The 23,501-nt window shown below is 33.2% G+C and overlaps 1 protein-coding gene across 2 annotated transcripts in view; it reads left to right on the top strand.

The window, feature by feature from the left end:
* Positions 1 to 19,092, top strand: part of MINPP1 (multiple inositol-polyphosphate phosphatase 1) — a 114,219-nt gene extending 95,127 nt beyond the window's left edge. For both annotated transcript variants that reach the window (XM_053692220.1, XM_053692219.1), the window contains exon 6: positions 16,385 to 19,092. In XM_053692220.1, coding sequence (XP_053548195.1) covers positions 16,385 to 16,775 — 391 coding nt within the window. In that variant the 3' untranslated portion in view covers positions 16,776 to 19,092. The remainder of the gene's footprint in view (positions 1 to 16,384) is intronic.
* Positions 19,093 to 23,501: the final 4,409 nt, after the last annotated feature.

Below are 23,501 nucleotides of genomic sequence, written 5' to 3'. Positions count from 1 at the left end.
ACCTAAAGGTAGTTTTATATCATTGTTATACACAGCACCCCCAGACAGACAATACAGTACTGTAATCAGACAGGTAATATTTATATTATATAATACAGCTTATACATGTAACCTAAAGGTAGTTTTATATCATTTTTATACACAGCACCCTCAGACAGACAGTACTGTAATCAGACAGGTAATATTTATATTATATAATACAGCTTATACATGTAACCTAAAGGTAGTTTTATATCATTGTTATACACAGCACCCCCAGACAGACAATACAGTACTGTAATCAGACAGGTAATATTTATATTATATAATACAGCTTATACATGTAACCTAAAGGTAGTTTTATATCATTTTTATACACAGCACCCTCAGTCAGTACAGTACTGTAATCAGACAGGTAATATTTATATTATATAATACAGCTTATACATGTAACCTAAAGGTAGTTTTATATCATTGTTATACACAGCACCCTCAGACAGACAGTACTGTAATCAGATAGGTAATATTTATATTATATAATACAGCTTATACATGTAACCTAAAGGTAGTTTTATATCATTTTTATACACAGCACCCTCAGACAGTCAGTATTGTAATCAGACAGGTAATATTTATATTATATAATACAGCTTATACATGTAACCTAAAGGTAGTTTTATATCATTTTTATACACAGCACCCTCAGACAGACAGTACTGTAATCAGACAGGTAATATTTATATTATATAATACAGCTTATACATGTAACCTAAAGGTAGGTTTATATCATTTTTATACACAGCACCCTCAGACAGACAGTACAGTAATTAGACAGGTAATATTTATATTATATAATACAGCTTATACATGTAACCTAAAGGTAGTTTTTTTTTATCATTTTTATACACAGCACCCTCAGACAGACAGTACAGTAATCAGACAGGTAATATTTATATTATATAATACAGCTTATACATGTAACCTAAAGGTAGTTTTATATCATTTGTATACACAGCACCCTCAGACAGACAGTACAGTAATCAGACAGGTAATATTTATAGGTTATAGAATACAGCTTATACATGTAACCTAAAGGTAGTTTTATATCATTTTTATACACAGCACCCTCAGACAGACAGTACAGTAATCAGACAGGTAATATTTATATTATATAATACAGCTTATACATGTAACCTAAAGGTAGTTTTATATCATGTTTATACACAGCACCCTCAGACAGACAGTACTGTAATCAGACAGGTAATATTTATAGGTTATAGAATACAGCTTATACATGTAACCTAAAGGTAGTTTTATATCATTTTTATACAGAGCGCCCTCAGACAGTGCAGTACAGTAATCAGAGAGGTAATATTTAGTCTAGTCTCGCAAGGAACTTCAAAGTATATCATGCATCGCTGGCCTATGAGGAGCTTTGTTTTAGGCCCAATGGACCTAGAGCATAGGAAATAATAGATAACTGATGTCTAGAAAACTAGTTTTTTTTTTAAAAAAAAAAAGCTTCAAAAGGAGCATGAACACGTGCATAATAAATGGGGAAGGGGGATATTCAGCGGATAAGCACCGCTATGTATATTAGGGAGAGAGTGGAGGGCGGAGCCATAGAGATATAGAAGTATAGTAGGAGACTTGGGGGGGGGCTATTAATCTTGGTAATGTAGTAAAGTAAATGGGCTAAGATATCTAGTTACCCAGCTATGAATTATTAGTCATGTGAACATGTGGCATATACCTGCCACTTGGGAGCCTCTGCTTAACTAATATAACCATTCTGCAAGTAGACATTGCTTCGCGTATTTAACATAAAACCTATAGAAACTGTATTATATGCTAGTCCCCTCGGTTACAAAGGTGAGCGTACAAAATATAAACCTACTGATCGTAGAGAGATGTACAAGGTTAACAAGCACTAACACATAATGGTGTATAATATTAACTGCAAGGGTGTCTATTCAAAACAAAAATATTAATTGTGCAGGCTGAATAAGCTGTGGAGTTAGCTATTACCTAAATCTAAATTTTTATTACAAGTAAATGGATGTGGTATGTGCTGCATGTACAAATAGGCACATACTGATATATACCCATATGTAAGGTGGCAGTAGTCATTTAGTCTGCTTATTCTAATATATAAATAGGTAAACATCTAAACCTGTCTCAGAGATATATAAAAATATAACTTGGGTGCCCATACTTTGCATACACATGTCCTAGGGTACTACTATAACAGGTATATCACATAACAATATAACACCAGAAAACCAATAACTGTCTAGTCTCTGCTAAATGACATATAAAATAAATTTTCTTAGGAGTATCTATTACATAAAGGAAGGACGATTTAAACCGTCCAATCTGAGATATATTGACTCTTTCAGGTATAAAGAGGAGCAAGTTAACAATAGTTATTATCCACATAAATTTTTACTTCATCTAGCCTCAAATATTACCTTAAGGGGGAATGTGTACTGAAGGGAATAACTTCTCTGTTTAAATATGTAGTGCAATATATAGTTGGGTTATGAAGCCCTGGGGCTTTATTGGGAACGCACTCACCTCCTATGAAACTGATGCAATACCTAAGTCTGGTATTATAAAAAATAACAGATGGGGTGATAAACCCATAGGTCATATAGCTATAATGGGAATAAGTGTCTTAGGAGGATATGCATAAATTCAAGTAATAAGTCATACCAAATCCAGGGTCTAGTAGATAACATAACCGTATAGTGTGAAATGTAACATCCTCTATTACAGCACAGTGTGCTGTCTATTTAGAGATTGCAGAACAGAAAGGACTGCAGTCTTATTACCTGGGGCTATACAAGAGAGGGACTTCTATGCAAAAATGTGGGGACTGCATACCATAGATCCATTAGGTATTGCCCCTATTTAGATGTAACAGGTAGAATTATCCAATATGTACATTAGTGTATTAAGAGGAAAAGCATAGGTTATCATTAAACAGTTAATGCAATATAACAGTTTACGTTGTAGACAGCTTCAGACATATTCGAACTAGCATTCATTCGTACATTAACTAATATTATAGGGAGCTATATGGATTAATAGCTGCAGATAAGTACAAATACATAATAACATAGATAGCAGCCAGGATTGTTTATAACTCAGCTCTATTAACTAGCTGTGAACTAACTCAAGTGTCTGAGCGGGGTCCGAGGACGAATATGTTTATCTTACTCCATAAGCTACAAATTTGTCCATGTGTCCTATAGCGCTGCATATGATCTGCATTTAAGTCATTATGGGCTGAACTAATACTCAATACTCAATAAAGTTAGCCTGAAGTACTTTAAGTCTCACACGAGACATACAGGGATGATCTATAACTAAATTTTTGGCCACTCACTGTCTCAATAAAAGAGATAAGAAACGTGTCTTAAAAGAATCAAAACCAGTTCGTGTCAGAAGCATAACTGGGACTTGCCGGGAGATCATCTGATTGTGCCCTTGGATCCGTCCTATGAAAATAGAGGCCTCAGCCAATGCCCTCTCTTATATAGGGCCTCCATGTTATCCGCCGTCGGCTCCGACATCGTTGTAGCGAGCATTCCTCCTAACTCTCTTCCGCTGAGCTCGTTTACTGTTAGGGGTCCGGCGGGCTGGGACTTCTGCTGAACTGGTCCTCCGCGTCCGTGAGTGGCTCCGATCCTGCTCCCGGACCACAGCCGCTCTCTTTTTGTTTTGGGCAGCGTTTGGGGTAAGTAAATGCGTGCCTGGGATCCATAGTATAGGTAACATACCAGCCTCTGAATCGTCAACATTTAGTAGCTGCGTGTTTAGGCTGTCAGTAGTTTCTGTAGAGTCCTGCTTGTACCATCCTGCAGCTGCATCTCTCTGCTTGGTAGTTAGTTCCCCAATAGTGTCTGGTGCTACGTTCCGTAAAGGAGGGTATACAGCCGGACTTGGTGATTTCGCAATCGATGTCTGGTCGGATAGGGATATATACAGCTTGTTAAGGACAAGCTCCAAATCTCTTTTTAAGTCTCTGAAATGGTCATCTAGGAGTTGTTGCACTTCAGATTCCCATCTATTCAGACTCTCCATTATACTCTAGGTGGTCAGCCGATAACGTTGTTACAGGAGGGTTAGGAAGAAAGAGCATCTATAAGCCAAGATGGCGCTTCGCGCCTCTGTTGCATGTTGTGTAAATTAGTCTTCAGGGTCTTTTCTTGTCATGTAAACACCCGTCATGTATACCGGTACTGAATAGGCATCAGTGTTCTCTGAGCTATCAACAAAGGTTGTAGAATCGTATGATTTTCAGGCAAATAATGTCATTTTCATAAAAGGCAATCAGGAGCTCATGTTATGTGCGACTGATCACTTCGGCAGTTGGCTCCGCCCCAGGCCCTAAAGGTAGTTTTATATCATTTTTATACACAGCACCCTCAGACAGACAGTACTGTAATCAGTCAGGTAATATTTATATTATATAATACATCTTATACATGTAACCTAAAGGTAGTTTTATATCATGTTTATACACAGCACCCTCAGACAGACAGTACTGTTATCAGTCAGGTAATATTTATATTATATAATACAGCTTATACATGTAACCTAAAGGTAGTTTTATATCATTTTTATACACAGCACCCTCAGATAGACAGTACAGTAATCAGACAGGTAATATTTATATTATATAATACAGCTTATACATGTAACCTAAAGGTAGTTTTATATCATTGTTATACACAGCACCCTCAGACAGACAGTACTGTAATCAGACAGTAATATTTATATAATATAATACAGCTTATACATGTAACCTAAAGGTAGTTTTATATCATTTTATACACAGCACCCTCAGACAGACAGTACAGTATTGTAATCAGACAGGTAATATTTATATTATATAATACAGCGTATACATGTAACCTAAAGGTAGTTTTATATCATTTTTATATACAGCGCCCTCAGACAGACAGACAGTACTGTAATCAGACAGGTAATATTTATATTATATAATACAGCTTATACATGTAACCTAAAGGTAGGTTTATATTATTTTTATACACAGCACCCTCAGACAGACAGTACAGTACTATAATCAGACAGGTAATATTTATATTATATAATACAGCTTATACATTTAACCTAAAGGTAGTTTTATATCATTTTTATACACAGCACCCTCAGACAGACAGTGTAGTACTGTAATCAGATAGGTAATATTTATATTATATAATACAGCTTATACATGTAACCTAAAGGTAGTTTTATATCATTGCTATACACAGCACCCTCAGACAGACAGACTGTACTGTAATCAGACAGTAATATTTATATTATATAATACAGCTTATACATGTAACCTAAAGGTAGTTTTATATCATTTTTATATACAGCACCCTCAGACAGACAGTACTGTAATCAGACAGGTAATATTTATATTATATAATACAGCTTATACATGTAACCTAAAGGTAGGTTTATATTATTTTTATACACAGCACCCTCAGACAGACAGTACAGTACTATAATCAGACAGGTAATATTTATATTATATAATACAGCTTATACATTTAACCTAAAGGTAGTTTTATATCATTTTTATACACAGCACCCTCAGACAGACAGTGTAGTACTGTAATCAGATAGGTAATATTTATATTATATAATACAGCTTATACATGTAACCTAAAGGTAGTTTTATATCATTGCTATACACAGCACCCTCAGACAGACAGACTGTACTGTAATCAGACAGTAATATTTATATTATATAATACAGCTTATACATGTAACCTAAAGGTAGTTTTATATCATTTTATACACAGCACCCTCAGACAGACAGTACTGTAATCAGACAGGTAATATTTATATTATATAATACAGCTTATACATATAACCTAAAGGTAGTTTTATATCATTTTTATACACAGCACCCTCAGACAGACAGACAGTACTGTAATCAGACAGGTAATATTTATATTATATAATACAGCTTATACATATAACCTAAAGGTAGTTTTATATCATTGTTATACACAGCACCCTCAGACAGACAGTACTGTAATCAGTCAGGTAATATTTATATTATATAATACATCTTATACATGTAACCTAAAGGTAGTTTTATATCATGTTTATACACAGCACCCTCAGACAGACAGTACTGTTATCAGTCAGGTAATATTTATATTATATAATACAGCTTATACATGTAACCTAAAGGTAGTTTTATATCATTTTTATACACAGCACCCTCAGATAGACAGTACAGTAATCAGACAGGTAATATTTATATTATATAATACAGCTTATACATGTAACCTAAAGGTAGTTTTATATCATTTTATACACAGCACCCTCAGACAGACAGTACAGTACAGTAATCAGACAGGTAATATTTATATTATATAATACAGCTTATACATGTAACCTAAAGGTAGTTTTATATCATTGTTATACACAGCACCCTCAGACAGACAGTACTGTAATCAGACAGTAATATTTATATAATATAATACAGCTTATACATGTAACCTAAAGGTAGTTTTATATCATTTTATACACAGCACCCTCAGACAGACAGTACAGTATTGTAATCAAACAGGTAATATTTATATTATATAATACAGCGTATACATGTAACCTAAAGGTAGTTTTATATCATTTTTATATACAGCGCCCTCAGACAGACAGACAGTACTGTAATCAGACAGGTAATATTTATATTATATAATACAGCTTATGCATGTAACCTAAAGGTAGTTTTATATCATTTTTATACACAGCACCCTCAGACAGACAGTACTATAATCAGACAGGTAATATTTATATTATATAATACAGCTTATACATGTAACCTAAAGGTAGTTTTATATCATTTTTATACACAGCACCCTCAGACAGACAGTACTGTAATCAGACAGGTAATATTTATAATATATAATACAGCTTATACATGTAACCTAAAGGTAGGTTTATATTATTTGTATACACAGCACCCTCAGACAGACAGTACAGTACTATAATCAGACAGGTAATATTTATATTATATAATACAGCTTATACATGTAACCTAAAGGTAGTTTTATATCATTTTTATACACAGCACCCTCAGACAGACAGTACTGTAATCAGACAGGTAATATTTATATTATATAATACAGCTTATACATGTAACCTAAAGGTAGTTTTATATCATTGCTATACACAGCACCCTCAGACAGACAGACTGTACTGTAATCAGACAGTAATATTTATATTATATAATACAGCTTATACATGTAACCTAAAGGTAGTTTTATATCATTTTATACACAGCACCCTCAGACAGACAGTACTGTAATCAGACAGGTAATATTTATATTATATAATACAGCTTATACATATAACCTAAAGGTAGTTTTATATCATTTTTATACACAGCACCCTCAGACAGACAGACAGTACTGTAATCAGACAGGTAATATTTATATTATATAATACAGCTTATACATATAACCTAAAGGTAGTTTTATATCATTTTTATACACAGCACCCTCAGATAGACAGTACAGTAATCAGACAGGTAATATTTATATTATATAATACAGCTTATACATGTAACCTAAAGGTAGTTTTATATCATTTTTATACACAGCACCCTCAGACAGACAGTACTGTAATCAGACAGGTAATATTTATATTATATAATACAGCTTATACATGTAACCTAAAGGTAGTTTTATATCATTTTTATACACAGCACCCTCAGACAGACAGTACTATAATCAGACAGGTAATATTTATATTATATAATACAGCTTATACATGTAACCTAAAGGTAGTTTTATATCATTTTTATACACAGCACCCTCAGACAGACAGTACTGTAATCAGACAGGTAATATTTATATTATATAATACAGCTTATATATTTAACCTAAAGGTAGGTTTATATTATTTTTATACACAGCACCCTCAGACAGACAGTACAGTACTATAATCAGACAGGTAATATTTATATTATATAATACAGCTTATACATTTAACCTAAAGGTAGTTTTATATCATTTTTATACACAGCACCCTCAGACAGACAGTGTAGTACTGTAATCAGATAGGTAATATTTATATTATATAATACAGCTTATACATGTAACCTAAAGGTAGTTTTATATCATTGCTATACACAGCACCCTCAGACAGACAGACTGTACTGTAATCAGACAGTAATATTTATATTATATAATACAGCTTATACATGTAACCTAAAGGTAGTTTTATATCATTTTATACACAGCACCCTCAGACAGACAGTACTGTAATCAGACAGGTAATATTTATATTATATAATACAGCTTATACATATAACCTAAAGGTAGTTTTATATCATTTTTATACACAGCACCCTCAGACAGACAGACAGTACTGTAATCAGACAGGTAATATTTATATTATATAATACAGCTTATACATATAACCTAAAGGTAGTTTTATATCATTGTTATACACAGCACCCTCAGACAGACAGTACTGTAATCAGTCAGGTAATATTTATATTATATAATACATCTTATACATGTAACCTAAAGGTAGTTTTATATCATGTTTATACACAGCACCCTCAGACAGACAGTACTGTTATCAGTCAGGTAATATTTATATTATATAATACAGCTTATACATGTAACCTAAAGGTAGTTTTATATCATTTTTATACACAGCACCCTCAGATAGACAGTACAGTAATCAGACAGGTAATATTTATATTATATAATACAGCTTATACATGTAACCTAAAGGTAGTTTTATATCATTTTATACACAGCACCCTCAGACAGACAGTACAGTACAGTAATCAGACAGGTAATATTTATATTATATAATACAGCTTATACATGTAACCTAAAGGTAGTTTTATATCATTTTATACACAGCACCCTCAGACAGACAGACAGTACTGTAATCAGACAGGTAATATATATATTATATAATACAGCTTATACATGTAACCTAAAGGTAGTTTTATATCATTTTTATACACAGCACCCTCAGACAGACAGTACTGTAATCAGACAGGTAATATTTATATTATATAATACAGCTTATACATGTAACCTAAAGGTAGGTTTATATTATTTTTATACACAGCACCCTCAGACAGACAGTACAGTACTATAATCAGACAGGTAATATTTATATTATATAATACAGCTTATACATTTAACCTAAAGGTAGTTTTATATCATTTTTATACACAGCACCCTCAGACTGACAGTGTAGTACTGTAATCAGATAGGTAATATTTATATTATATAATACAGCTTATACATGTAACCTAAAGGTAGTTTTATATCATTGCTATACACAGCACCCTCAGACAGACAGACTGTACTGTAATCAGACAGTAATATTTATATTATATAATACAGCTTATACATGTAACCTAAAGGTAGTTTTATATCATTTTTATACACAGCACCCTCAGACAGACAGACAGTACTGTAATCAGACAGGTAATATTTATATTATATAATACAGCTTATACATATAACCTAAAGGTAGTTTTATATCATTGTTATACACAGCACCCTCAGACAGACAGTACTGTAATCAGTCAGGTAATATTTATATTATATAATACATCTTATACATGTAACCTAAAGGTAGTTTTATATCATGTTTATACACAGCACCCTCAGACAGACAGTACTGTTATCAGTCAGGTAATATTTATATTATATAATACAGCTTATACATGTAACCTAAAGGTAGTTTTATATCATTTTTATACACAGCACTCTCAGATAGACAGTACAGTAATCAGACAGGTAATATTTATATTATATAATACAGCTTATACATGTAACCTAAAGGTAGTTTTATATCATTTTATACACAGCACCCTCAGACAGACAGTACAGTACAGTAATCAGACAGGTAATATTTATATTATATAATACAGCTTATACATGTAACCTAAAGGTAGTTTTATATAATTGTTATACACAGCACCCTCAGACAGACTACTGTAATCAGACAGTAATATTTATATAATATAATACAGCTTATACATGTAACCTAAAGGTAGTTTTATATCATTTTATACACAGCACCCTCAGACAGACAGTACAGTATTGTAATCAAACAGGTTATATTTATATTATATAATACAGCGTATACATGTAACCTAAAGGTAGTTTTATATCATTTTTATATACAGCGCCCTCAGACAGACAGACAGTACTGTAATCATACAGGTAATATTTATATTATATAATACAGCTTATGCATGTAACCTAAATGTAGTTTTATATCATTTTTATACACAGCACCCTCAGACAGACAGTACTATAATCAGACAGGTAATATTTATATTATATAATACAGCTTATACATGTAACCTAAAGGTAGTTTTATATCATTTTTATACACAGCACCCTCAGACAGACAGTACTGTAATCAGACAGGTAATATTTATATTATATAATACAGCTTATACATGTAACCTAAAGGTAGGTTTATATTATTTTTATACACAGCACCCTCAGACAGACAGTACAGTACTATAATCAGACAGGTAATATTTATATTATATAATACAGCTTATACATGTAACCTAAAGGTAGTTTTATATCATTTTTATACACAGCACCCTCAGACAGACAGTACTGTAATCAGACAGGTAATATTTATATTATATAATACAGCTTATACATGTAACCTAAAGGTAGTTTTATATCATTGCTATACACAGCACCCTCAGACAGACAGACTGTACTGTAATCAGACAGTAATATTTATATTATATAATACAGCTTATACATATAACCTAAAGGTAGTTTTATATCATTTTTATACACAGCACCCTCAGACAGACAGTACAGTAATCAGACAGGTAATATTTATATTATATAATACAGCTTATACATGTAACCTAAAGGTAGTTTTATATCATTTTTATACACAGCACCCTCAGACAGACAGTACTGTAATCAGACAGGTAATATTTATATTATATAATACAGCTTATACATGTAACCTAAAGGTAGTTTTATATCATTTTTATACACAGCACCCTCAGACAGACAGTACTATAATCAGACAGATAATATTTATATTATATAATACAGCTTATACATGTAACCTAAAGGTAGTTTTATATCATTTTTATACACAGCACCCTCAGACAGACAGTACTGTAATCAGACAGGTAATATTTATATTATATAATACAGCTTATACATGTAACCTAAAGGTAGGTTTATATTATTTTTATACACAGCACCCTCAGACAGACAGTACAGTACTATAATCAGACAGGTAATATTTATATTATATAATACAGCTTATACATTTAACCTAAAGGTAGTTTTATATCATTTTTATACACAGCACCCTCAGACAGACAGTACAGTACTATAATCAGACAGGTAATATTTATATTATATAATACAGCTTATACATGTAACCTAAAGGTAGTTTTATATCATTTTTATACACAGCACCCTCAGACAGACAGTACTATAATCAGACAGATAATATTTATATTATATAATACAGCTTATACATGTAACCTAAAGGTAGTTTTATATCATTTTTATACACAGCACCCTCAGACAGACAGTACTGTAATCAGACAGGTAATATTTATATTATATAATACAGCTTATACATGTAACCTAAAGGTAGGTTTATATTATTTTTATACACAGCACCCTCAGACAGACAGTACAGTACTATAATCAGACAGGTAATATTTATATTATATAATACAGCTTATACATGTAACCTAAAGGTAGTTTTATATCATTGCTATACACAGCACCCTCAGACAGACAGACTGTACTGTAATCAGACAGTAATATTTATATTATATAATACAGCTTATACATGTAACCTAAAGGTAGTTTTATATCATTTTATACACAGCACCCTCAGACAGACAGTACTGTAATCAGACAGGTAATATTTATATTATATAATACAGCTTATACATATAACCTAAAGGTAGTTTTATATCATTTTTATACACAGCACCCTCAGACAGACAGACAGACAGTACTGTAATCAGACAGGTAATATTTATATTATATAATACAGCTTATACATATAACCTAAAGGTAGTTTTATATCATTTTTATACACAGCACCCTCAGATAGACAGTACAGTAATCAGACAGGTAATATTTATATTATATAATACAGCTTATACATGTAACCTAAAGGTAGTTTTATATCATTTTTATACACAGCACCCTCAGACAGACAGTACTGTAATCAGACAGGTAATATTTATATTATATAATACAGCTTATACAAGTAACCTAAAGGTAGTTTTATATCATTTTTATACACAGCACCCTCAGACAGACAGTACTATAATCAGACAGGTAATATTTATATTATATAATACAGCTTATACATGTAACCTAAAGGTAGTTTTATATCATTTTTATACACAGCACCCTCAGACAGACAGTACTGTAATCAGACAGGTAATATTTATATTATATAATACAGCTTATACATGTAACCTAAAGGTAGGTTTATATTATTTTTATACACAGCACCCTCAGACAGACAGTACAGTACTATAATCAGACAGGTAATATTTATATTATATAATACAGCTTATACATTTAACCTAAAGGTAGTTTTATATCATTTTTATACACAGCACCCTAAGACAGACAGTGTAGTACTGTAATCAGATAGGTAATATTTATATTATATAATACAGCTTATACATGTAACCTAAAGGTAGTTTTATATCATTGCTATACACAGCACCCTCAGACAGACAGACTGTACTGTAATCAGACAGTAATATTTATTATATAATACAGCTTATACATGTAACCTAAAGGTAGTTTTATATCATTTTATACACAGCACCCTCAGACAGACAGTACTGTAATCAGACAGGTAATATTTATATTATATAATACAGCTTATACATATAACCTAAAGGTAGTTTTATATCATTTTTATACACAGCACCCTCAGACAGACAGACAGTACTGTAATCAGACAGGTAATATTTATATTATATAATACAGCTTATACATATAACCTAAAGGTAGTTTTATATCATTGTTATACACAGCACCCTCAGACAGACAGTACTGTAATCAGTCAGGTAATATTTGTATTATATAATATATCTTATACATGTAACCTAAAGGTAGTTTTATATCATGTTTATACACAGCACCCTCAGACAGACAGTACTGTTATCAGTCAGGTAATATTTATATTATATAATACAGCTTATACATGTAACCTAAAGGTAGTTTTATATCATTTTTATACACAGCACCCTCAGATAGACAGTACAGTAATCAGACAGGTAATATTTATATTATATAATACAGCTTATACATGTAACCTAAAGGTAGTTTTATATCATTTTATACACAGCACCCTCAGACAGACAGTACAGTACAGTAATCAGACAGGTAATATTTATATTATATAATACAGCTTATACATGTAACCTAAAGGTAGTTTTATATCATTGTTATACACAGCACCCTCAGACAGACAGTACTGTAATCAGACAGTAATATTTATATAATATAATACAGCTTATACATGTAACCTAAAGGTAGTTTTATATCATTTTATACACAGCACCCTCAGACAGACAGTACAGTATTGTAATCAAACAGGTAATATTTATATTATATAATACAGCGTATACATGTAACCTAAAGGTAGTTTTATATCATTTTTATATACAGCGCCCTCAGACAGACAGACAGTACTGTAATCAGACAGGTAATATTTATATTATATAATACAGCTTATACATGTAACCTAAAGGTAGTTTTATATCATTTTTATACACAGCACCCTCAGACAGACAGTACTATAATCAGACAGGTAATATTTATATTATATAATACAGCTTATACATGTAACCTAAAGGTAGTTTTATATCATTTTTATACACAGCACCCTCAGACAGACAGTACTGTAATCAGACAGGTAATATTTATATTATATAATACAGCTTATACATGTAACCTAAAGGTAGGTTTATATTATTTTTATACACAGCACCCTCAGACAGACAGTACAGTACTATAATCAGACAGGTAATATTTATATTATATAATACAGATTATACATGTAACCTAAAGGTAGTTTTATATCATTTTTATACACAGCACCCTCAGACAGACAGTACTGTAATCAGACAGGTAATATTTATATTATATAATACAGCTTATACATGTAACCTAAAGGTAGTTTTATATCATTGCTATACACAGCACCCTCAGACAGACAGACTGTACTGTAATCAGACAGTAATATTTATATTATATAATACAGCTTATACATATAACCTAAAGGTAGTTTTATATCATTTTTATACACAGCACCCTCAGACAGACAGTACAGTAATCAGACAGGTAATATTTATATTATATAATACAGCTTATACATGTAACCTAAAGGTAGTTTTATATCATTTTTATACACAGCACCCTCAGACAGACAGTACTGTAATCAGACAGGTAATATTTATATTATATAATACAGCTTATACATGTAACCTAAAGGTAGTTTTATATCATTTTTATACACAGCACCCTCAGACAGACAGTACTGTAATCAGACAGGTAATATTTATATTATATAATACAGCTTATACATGTAACCTAAAGGTAGTTTTATATCATTTTTATATACAGCACCCTCAGACAGACAGTACAGTAATCAGACAGGTAATATTTATATTATATTATACAGCTTATACATGTAACCTAAAGGTAGTTTTATATCATTGTTATACACAGCACCCTCAGACAGACAGTATAGTAATCAGACAGGTAATATTTATATGTAATAATACAGCTTATACATGTAACCTAAAGGTAGTTTTATATCATTGTTATACACAGCACCCTCAGACAGACAGTATAGTAATCAGACAGGTAATATTTATATTATATAATACAGCTTATACATGTAATCTAAAGGTAGTTTTATATCATGTTTATACACAGCACCCTCAGACATACAGTACTGTAATCAGACAGGTAATATTTATATTATATAATACAGCTTATACATGTAATCTAAAGGTAGTTTTATATCATTGTTATACACAGCACCCTCAGACAGACAGACAGTACTGTAATCAGACAGTAATATTTATATTATATAATACAGCTTATACATGTAACCTAAAGGTAGTTTTATATCATTGTTATACACAGCACCCTCAGACAGACAGTACTGTAATCAGACAGGTAATATTTATATTATATAATACAGCTTATACATGTAACCTAAAGGTAGTTTTATATCATTGTTATACACAGCACCCTCAGACAGACAGTACTGTAATCAGACAGGTAATATTTATATTATAAAATACAGCTTATACATGTAACCTAAAGGTAGTTTTATATCATGTTTATACACAGTACCCTCAGACAGACAGTACAGTAATCAGACAGGTAATATTTATATGTTATATAATACAGCTTATACATGTAACATAAAGGCAGTTTTAATTAATTTTTAATATTTTAGTATACATGGTCCCCTCAGAAAAACAGTATAGTACTGTAATCAGAAGTGTAATATTTTTTTTTAAATAAATATAGACTATTATTCGCATTTTAGAACACAAAACAAACAAAGATACAGGTGGAGAATCTTGTGATTGATGATTTTATTTTTGAAAAAATATTAATTAGAATGTTTGGATTTCAGAATATGTTTGGATTTTGGAATTCCGTATTTGGCCATTTGTACCTGTACCCAAGTATATTTGTCCCTAATTGGCCACAGCACAGGAGATAATATAAACATAGTCCAGATGTTTTTGAAGGAGTATGTGCTTGGACTGCAAATCGATACAAATTTGCAGTTTAAATGATTATAAAACATTTATTTATGTGTAGATCTTTTGCAATGCATTGCTTAAAGGGACATGAAATCCAGCATGTTACTTTCAAGATTCAGGTAGTGTGTACAGTTTTAAATAAATTTCCAATTTACTCCTTTTATCAAACTTGCTTCATTCTCTTGGTATCCTTTAAAGTACCAGCAATACACTACTGGGAGCTAGCTAACCACATAGTGTGAGCCAATTAAAAGAGGCATATATGTGCAACCACCAATCAGCAGCTAGCTCCCAGTAATGCACCGCTGAACCTGAGCCTACCTAGGCATGCTTTTTAACAAAGGATACCAAGAGAAGGAAGCAAATTTGATAATAGAAGTAAATTTGAAAGTTGATTGACATTGCATGCTCTATCTGAATGCACCTTTTCATTGCTGATCTATACTGTGTATGTGTTTAATGACTTGTATGTCCTTTTCAATATTTATTGCATATTTATTACCAGTTTCCAAATACTGCAATATAAATGATGCATTTATTTCTCCATTTCTATTTGTTCAGGTCCCTGCAGATCTCCACTCCAGTGGTCATGCAGTTTGGGCATGCAGAAACGTTATTGCCTTTGCTATCTCTGATGGGTCTGTTTAAGGATGAGAAGCCCCTGACAGCTGACAATTTTGCTACGCAAAGTGAAAGAAGCTACCGCAGTGGACGGATTGTGCCGTACGCTTCAAACCTGGTGTTTGTGCTTTATCACTGTGATTTGGCAAAGACCCCAGAGGAAGAGTACCAAGTACAGCTGATGCTGAATGAAAATCTTCTTCCATTTCCTCATTCATCTGAGCCAGTCTGCACATACGAGGACCTGAAGAAGCAGTACAGTCACCTTCTTGAGAGTTGTAACATCAAGGAAGAATGTGAACTAATCAAAACCAGTCCGGATGAGTTGTAATTGCCTTAAAAAACACAGCAGTGTTCTCCCCCGGAACTATTTAATAGCCACAGCACCCGGATAAAAATTAAGCCAGTATTAAGCCAGTATTAAGCTAAAATTAGCTAATATTAAATTGTATTCAATGTTTGTTACACAAATTATCACTAACACATATTATGTTAAATTATACAATTAGTTTTTGCTTTGGATAGCTTTAAAGTGATGGTAAACTCTCCCCTTTATAAAAACAGATCCGGAATATTGGTGATATTTTAGACTGACTTTAATTAATCAATTGTAAGATGCGCTATAACTTACTTTTTAATATAGTTATGAAATTTGAATACCCCACGATCCAGTGCCCACTTTAAAAGTAATTTTTTCTGTGAACTAACTGTTTGAAGTGTTGTCCAATCAGAACTCTCCCCATATTGCGCTTTTGATATAGCTAGATCGCTGATTGGACAACAATTCAAACTGTTAGCTCACAGAAAATTTTACTTTTTAAGTGGGTGGCGGAGTGCAGGGACTTTGAATTTTTTATCTATATTAAAAAGTAACATAGTGCATCGTCATTACAACTGATGAAATAAACTCTATCTAAAATATCGCCAACTTTCCGGATCTGATTTAAAAAAGGGGAGAGTTTACCATCACTTTAAGTAAGATTTATAAATAACAGAAATGTTATAATATTGCACAGTATTACACTGCCCCCACACAGCGTCTTCATAATGCCACCTGGCTGGCGCTGACTTTTCTATGGAGGATACTGCACAGTATACAGCAATAATATTTCTTGTACATTAGAACCGAATTTATAAACAATGATGGCTACAGAGTGACAGATTCAAAACTTATGATGGATACAAAGTGTTATCACTTTAATGCACAACTTCAAGTATCACGAACTGTAAATGAATTAACAAAGTTGAACACATACAGATTAGCCTTAAATAAATTACCCTTGCCATCATTTCCATTTGAGCTTTGCTAATATCCTCAGAGGTTTAGGAAGGGACTGCTGTAATGAGTTAAAACATTAGTTGGTGAAAAAAATCAATTATTCTCGAGCTTTTAAATAAGTGGTAAGATTCAAATTATAAAAATCTTTTTGCAGATATGAACAAAAAGCCAAACCATAAAATAGTCTCCATTTATAATTATTTTTTTTTACAGTTTTTACAATCTACCTCTTAATGTTTCGTATTTCTATTGGCCAAGCCCAGCAGAAACGTATTGCAGTACGGAACTTACTAAGTAGACCCAGTATCTGCCTTTTGAGAATTTTATATACAAACATCATCACAGATGAGATATGAATTGCAGAAATCTAATTTATGGTGCAGCAAGAGTGGTTTTCTTTTTTTTTGCCACAAAAATATTTTTCAACAGTTGCTTTAAAAAGAAAAAAAAAAATCTGTGTGTAAGATATACAAATTAAAAATGTAATTAAATATCAAGTTTTGATGCATGAAAACAATAGCAGTACCTACTTTCCATCCTCAACCCCCCTTGCTTGCATAAGTAATTATCCTCACATGCACTCTTTGTTATATAGCACAATGTTTGGACTAGGACACTGATAAGGGGGGTGGAGCTGGCTACACTTGACAACACTAACGTGTAAGTAATTTTGCAGATTTTTGGAAATTTTATTAAAATACTCATAAGCTTTTTTTTGCACTTTTTTTTTGCACTTTTTGTTTTACACTCTGTTCTACTTTAGTTGACCCTTTTATAATATGCACATATTTCAAAATGTTTTATGGCACTTTAAGATCTCATATATTTACCCAAAAAGACTAGAATTAACCTTACAAGTTGGTTTAAATTAGAATAAAAAAAACACAAGTTAAATTGAGATAGAAAATATATATTGTAAACGAGTAACGATTTATGTAGCATCTGATTAAGAAAGTTTTTGTTATATAAGTTATTGTGCCTATGATATTTGTGAACACCTGTTGTGCTTTAAAAAGTAGATCTATATTCAAATATTAAAATAATGAAACATTTATAGACACAGGGTTTTTGATACAGTTTTTTTTCCCCTTAGAACTTAAATAATGCAGTTGTTTGTACTGAATTAATGATGCACATAATGTATTTATTAGGACATTTGCATTGATTTGACTTTCTCTGTGTCAAGGTATTAAAGATCATACGTTGTGGACAGAGTTTGTAGCCTCTGTCATCATTTTTTATTTATAATCCACAAATATACTTTTTGGTACTATACATGGGTATAATTAAATCCTCATGAGATCAAAAGTCACACATACTAGACATTTGCAAAATGAATGATTTGTTGTGCAAATAAATAATAAAGTTATCCACAGTTTCCGGCATTTAATTCGCTCTGATACTGGATATTAAGTAAAAATAAATAAATAAAGCTCTCTCCCTGCAAGTAAGTGACCTTATCACCGGTATGTATCATTAGTTTTTGCTTTTTAATATAACTCTTTTAAGAATGAATCAGTATTGTTTATTGTATCCATTGAGATTATACATATATTATGTGTATATTGCAGGATGATATACCGTAATGCCCTAGCTCAATTTACACTGTTTATATCAGGATCTCACACAGGCAAATTTTCCACGCCTACCAGGACAAAAATATATTATTGGTTTAGAATATACTACCCAAAGGGGAAAAACTCACACTGATTGGTAGCGTACTCCTATTTAAAGGTTATTTTAATGACTGTATGACATGCCTGATGAAACAGCGTTAGCGCTGAGAAACGCGTTGCAAGATTTATTTTAACCGCAGCTCGTTGTATATGGTTCATTGTATGTGGTTTTATTAGTTGTTCATGAGACATTTTAATAAATGGATTTAAGTTTTAACCACTTTTTGAACCTTGACTTTTGATGAGCTTTAGCTACCTGGTGGAGTTGAGTGACGATAACGACTTACATCCTGTGTTCCTGAGCACCGGAGTACAGCTAGCTGGTTTGCTGCCAAAGAGCCAGCCTGCGCTTAATAATAGCACAATAGGGTGTTTATACAAAATGTGAGTACCCTTGATTCTGTGCAGTTTATTGGAATCTTATCTTTATTGATACACACATGTGGCACCTCTCTTGTTGTTTGATCTTTTTCTAGAAATACCTTTCTTGGAAAGTGTTTTGCTTTTCTTAGCCATTTCATCTGCTAGCAGAGTTTCCACATTATCTGCTCTTTCGTTTTAAGAACTAAATTTGATTAATTTTTTTTACCTAAAGTAGTCTCTTCTGATTCTATCAATCAGGAGATTATAGTCCCTTCACTTTGTTCTAATACTGAAAATTCAAAGTAAAGACTCCTTCATAATTTGGATGTAGTAGGAACCTTAAAATTGAATCTGCAGGCTACAAAGGATTTCAGACAGTCCCCTAGTTTTTCATTTATTTTTCAGGGCCTTGTAATGGCCAGAAAGTTTCAGCTGTCACTTTAGCTTCATAGTTAAGCTTCATGGATAAGCCTCCTCCAAAACATATTACAGCCCACTCAACCAGATCTGTTTCTGCTTCATGGGCTTTCAAAAATAAGATTTTCCATCTTAATATGGGAAGAGTACACAGCTGCATTCCTTACTTTTGGGAAATACTGAACCTGGCCACCAGGAGGAGGCAAAGACACCCAGCCAAAGGCTTAAATACCGCCCCTACTTCCTCATAACCCCAGTCATTCTTTGCCTTTCGTCTCAGGAGGTTGGCAGAGAAGTGTTAGAAGATTTTGGAGTAGTCTCTTATGGAGGGTAGTACTCTTCGAGATGGGAATGGAGTTTTAAGTAGTCCTGTCAGCCTCTCAGTGAGAGCATGGATGAAAGTTAGAGTCCGGAGATGCAGGGAGAGTCTTTCTGCGAAACCATCCCGACTCATATTAACAGCTCCATAGGCAATCAGCGTTGACGAGTTTCGCTGCTTCTTTCTTCACTCAAGTCCATGTCAAAAGCGATGCTATTATCTGTCACACTTGAAGGGCCGTGTTCCTGTTTTACGGTGTGGATTCTGGTTAGATTGTTTCATATTTTATACATGTATGATAACGCAAGAAGACAGGGTCACAGTGTGACTCCTTTTATCTGTATAGAATCAAGGGTTAATATCTCCTTAGGGGGATATTATATGTTTATTTTATGCTGCATTATGTGTGAGATGTTATGGGCTCATAGGCTGTTATGGAATATACAGGTTTCACTTTCACTTTGAGAGCCATGCAGCTTACAAGATTGGCGCGCTTTCTCTCATAGCAGGGACAGTCCTGCATTGTGCACTATGTGATTCATTCCCTCTTCCTGAGCGGGTGTCTATCAGAGAGGAGTCATAAATCTCTGTACTGTCTGGGTCATAGGAGGTGGTGAGTGCCCCAGCAATTGGGGTATAAGGGTGCCGTTTTTTTAATAAAATAAGATGTTTTATTTCTCTAGTTCTCCGGTTATTGCACTAGCGATGGAGGATTCTGTTACTTTAGAGGGCTCTCCCTCTATTCCTAAAGAGTAATTCCTGTTTATATAGTGAGGAGGCCCTAGTTCCCCCTCTCAATTATGTTCCATATGCCTTTATAATGTGATAATATCAAACATGTTTGATACCACGGAGCCGTTCACCTCTGAGAAGTTGTCGTCCAGTGAGGTGCGTACCCTACATTGTTATCGCAATACACATGCAGTTTTCCCATAGCATTGCTGATCCTCCATCTGGAGGGGGCCTTTTTTCACCAGACGTTATTGCGCAGTTCAGACGGCGGTGTCTGCGGCCTTTAATGCTTTAAATTCTATCAGCCAATCGGATTTAAGGTAGAAAAAAATCCTATTGGCTGATGCAATCAGCCAATAGGATTGAACTGGCATTCTATTGGCTGATTGGAACATCCAATAGAATGCCAGCTCAATCCTATTGGCTGATTTTTTCTACCTTAATTCCCATTGGCTGATAGAATTCTATCAGCCAATCGGAATTGAAGGGACGCCATCTTGGATGACGTAATTTAAAGGAACCTTCATTCTGTGTTTAGCCATCGGAAGAAGAGGATGCTCTGCGTCGGATGTCTTGAAGATGGACCCATGCCGGATGGATGAAGATAGAAGATGCCGTCTGGATGAAGACTTCTGCGCGTCTAGAGGACCACTTCACCCGGCTTGGATGAAGACTTCTCCCGGCTTCGTTGAGGACTTCGTCCCAGTTGAGTGAAGACGTCTCCCGGTAAGGTGATCTTCAGGGGGTTAGTGTTAGGTTTTTTTCCGAGTCTGGCCAAAAAAGTGAGCGGTACACCTGTACCTGCAAGGCTCGTAATACCAGCGGGCTTTAAAAAGCAGCATTAGGACTGGCCAACGCTGCTTTTTAAGGCTAAACTCGTAATCTAGGCCAGTGTTTTTTATTTTTATCATTTTACTGGGAGGGGGGTTTGGTAATACATTTTTTTTATTTTTTTCGTAAGATTTTTTTTTTTTTGTAATTTAGGATTTTTAATTGGTATTTTTTTTAATTTTATTAGAATAGTAAGGTTAGGTTAATGTATAGTTTAATGTTAGGTTTATTTTTATTTCACAAGTAAGTTTTTTATTTATTTAAATATAGTTATATTGTAATTTTAATTTAAAGTTGGGGGGGTGTTAGGTTTAGAGGTTAATAGTTTAATATAGTGTTTTGTGTTGTGGGATGCCGGAGGTTTAGTGGTTAATAGGTTTATTTAGTTGTGGCGTTGTAGGAGGTCGGAGGTTTAGTGGTTAATAATTTAATTTTGTGGCGGTGATGGGGTTAATAACTTTTATTTAGTAGCGGGGAGCGGTGGATTAGGGGTTAATCACTTTATGTATTGTCAGCGATGTCGGGAAGTGGCGGATTTGGGGTTAATAACTTTTATTAGTGTCGGAGATGTCGGGGGCTGCAGACTAGGGGTGTTTAGACTAGGGGTTTATGTCTAAATATAACTTTCATTCCCCCATAGACATCAATGGGGTTGCGTTATAGTGATCTCCATTCTGCACTTCAGGTGTTAGAATTTCTAACACTTTCTCCGCATTGATATCTATGGGGGAAAGGTCAAATCAGCTTTTGGCTTTTGTGCGGTTTGGAGCTTAACGCACCATATGCACAGCACAAGGAGGCTTTTCAGTAACTCGTAATGGCAGCGCTATGGTGAGTGAAATAACGCAATTTGTTTGGCGTTATTTTCGCACCCTGTTTAGCGTAATCTAGGCGTATGGTAGCAGTGTTTTGCAACATTGTTTGTAGCTTTGTTATACAATGTTGCAAAGACTATTAATAGTCACAGGATTCAGATGTTGTCTCATTAATTTAAACCACATTAATTAAAAACTCTTGCTATCAATTGTGATGTTGCTATACCAGTAATATGCCAGGATTTTAATTGTGTGCAAGTCACAACTGCTGTGACAGGGTTACCAGTATTTACTAGTCCTGTTGCAAGTAATTGAAACAGGAGCTGCTCTTACTGATGCTAAATTATGTAAATCTTGCCTTTTAGAAACTTTATTTTACTTGTCTGTGATCAAAATCATTTTTTTGCTGTTGCTATGTAACCATTCAATGTTTTTTTAAATAAAGTTTTTGTGCCTGTTACTTCCAGGTCAAGTCATATATATTATCACTTAGGTTTATTTTTGCTTTCACATTTTTTAGCTTTCATCAATAACTGATAATATTATCAAATAATTAACAAGAGGCAAAATCAATTTCTTCCTTAAGATAAAACAATCAAAGGTTAATCCCGTGAACATAGTGAAA

The sequence above is a fragment of the Bombina bombina genome, chromosome 9, assembly GCF_027579735.1.
Source record: "Bombina bombina isolate aBomBom1 chromosome 9, aBomBom1.pri, whole genome shotgun sequence".
NCBI classification, from domain to species: Eukaryota; Metazoa; Chordata; class Amphibia; order Anura; family Bombinatoridae; genus Bombina; species Bombina bombina.
Note: the sequence above shows the minus strand (reverse complement) of the source record. Positions and strands in the feature narration are given on the sequence as shown.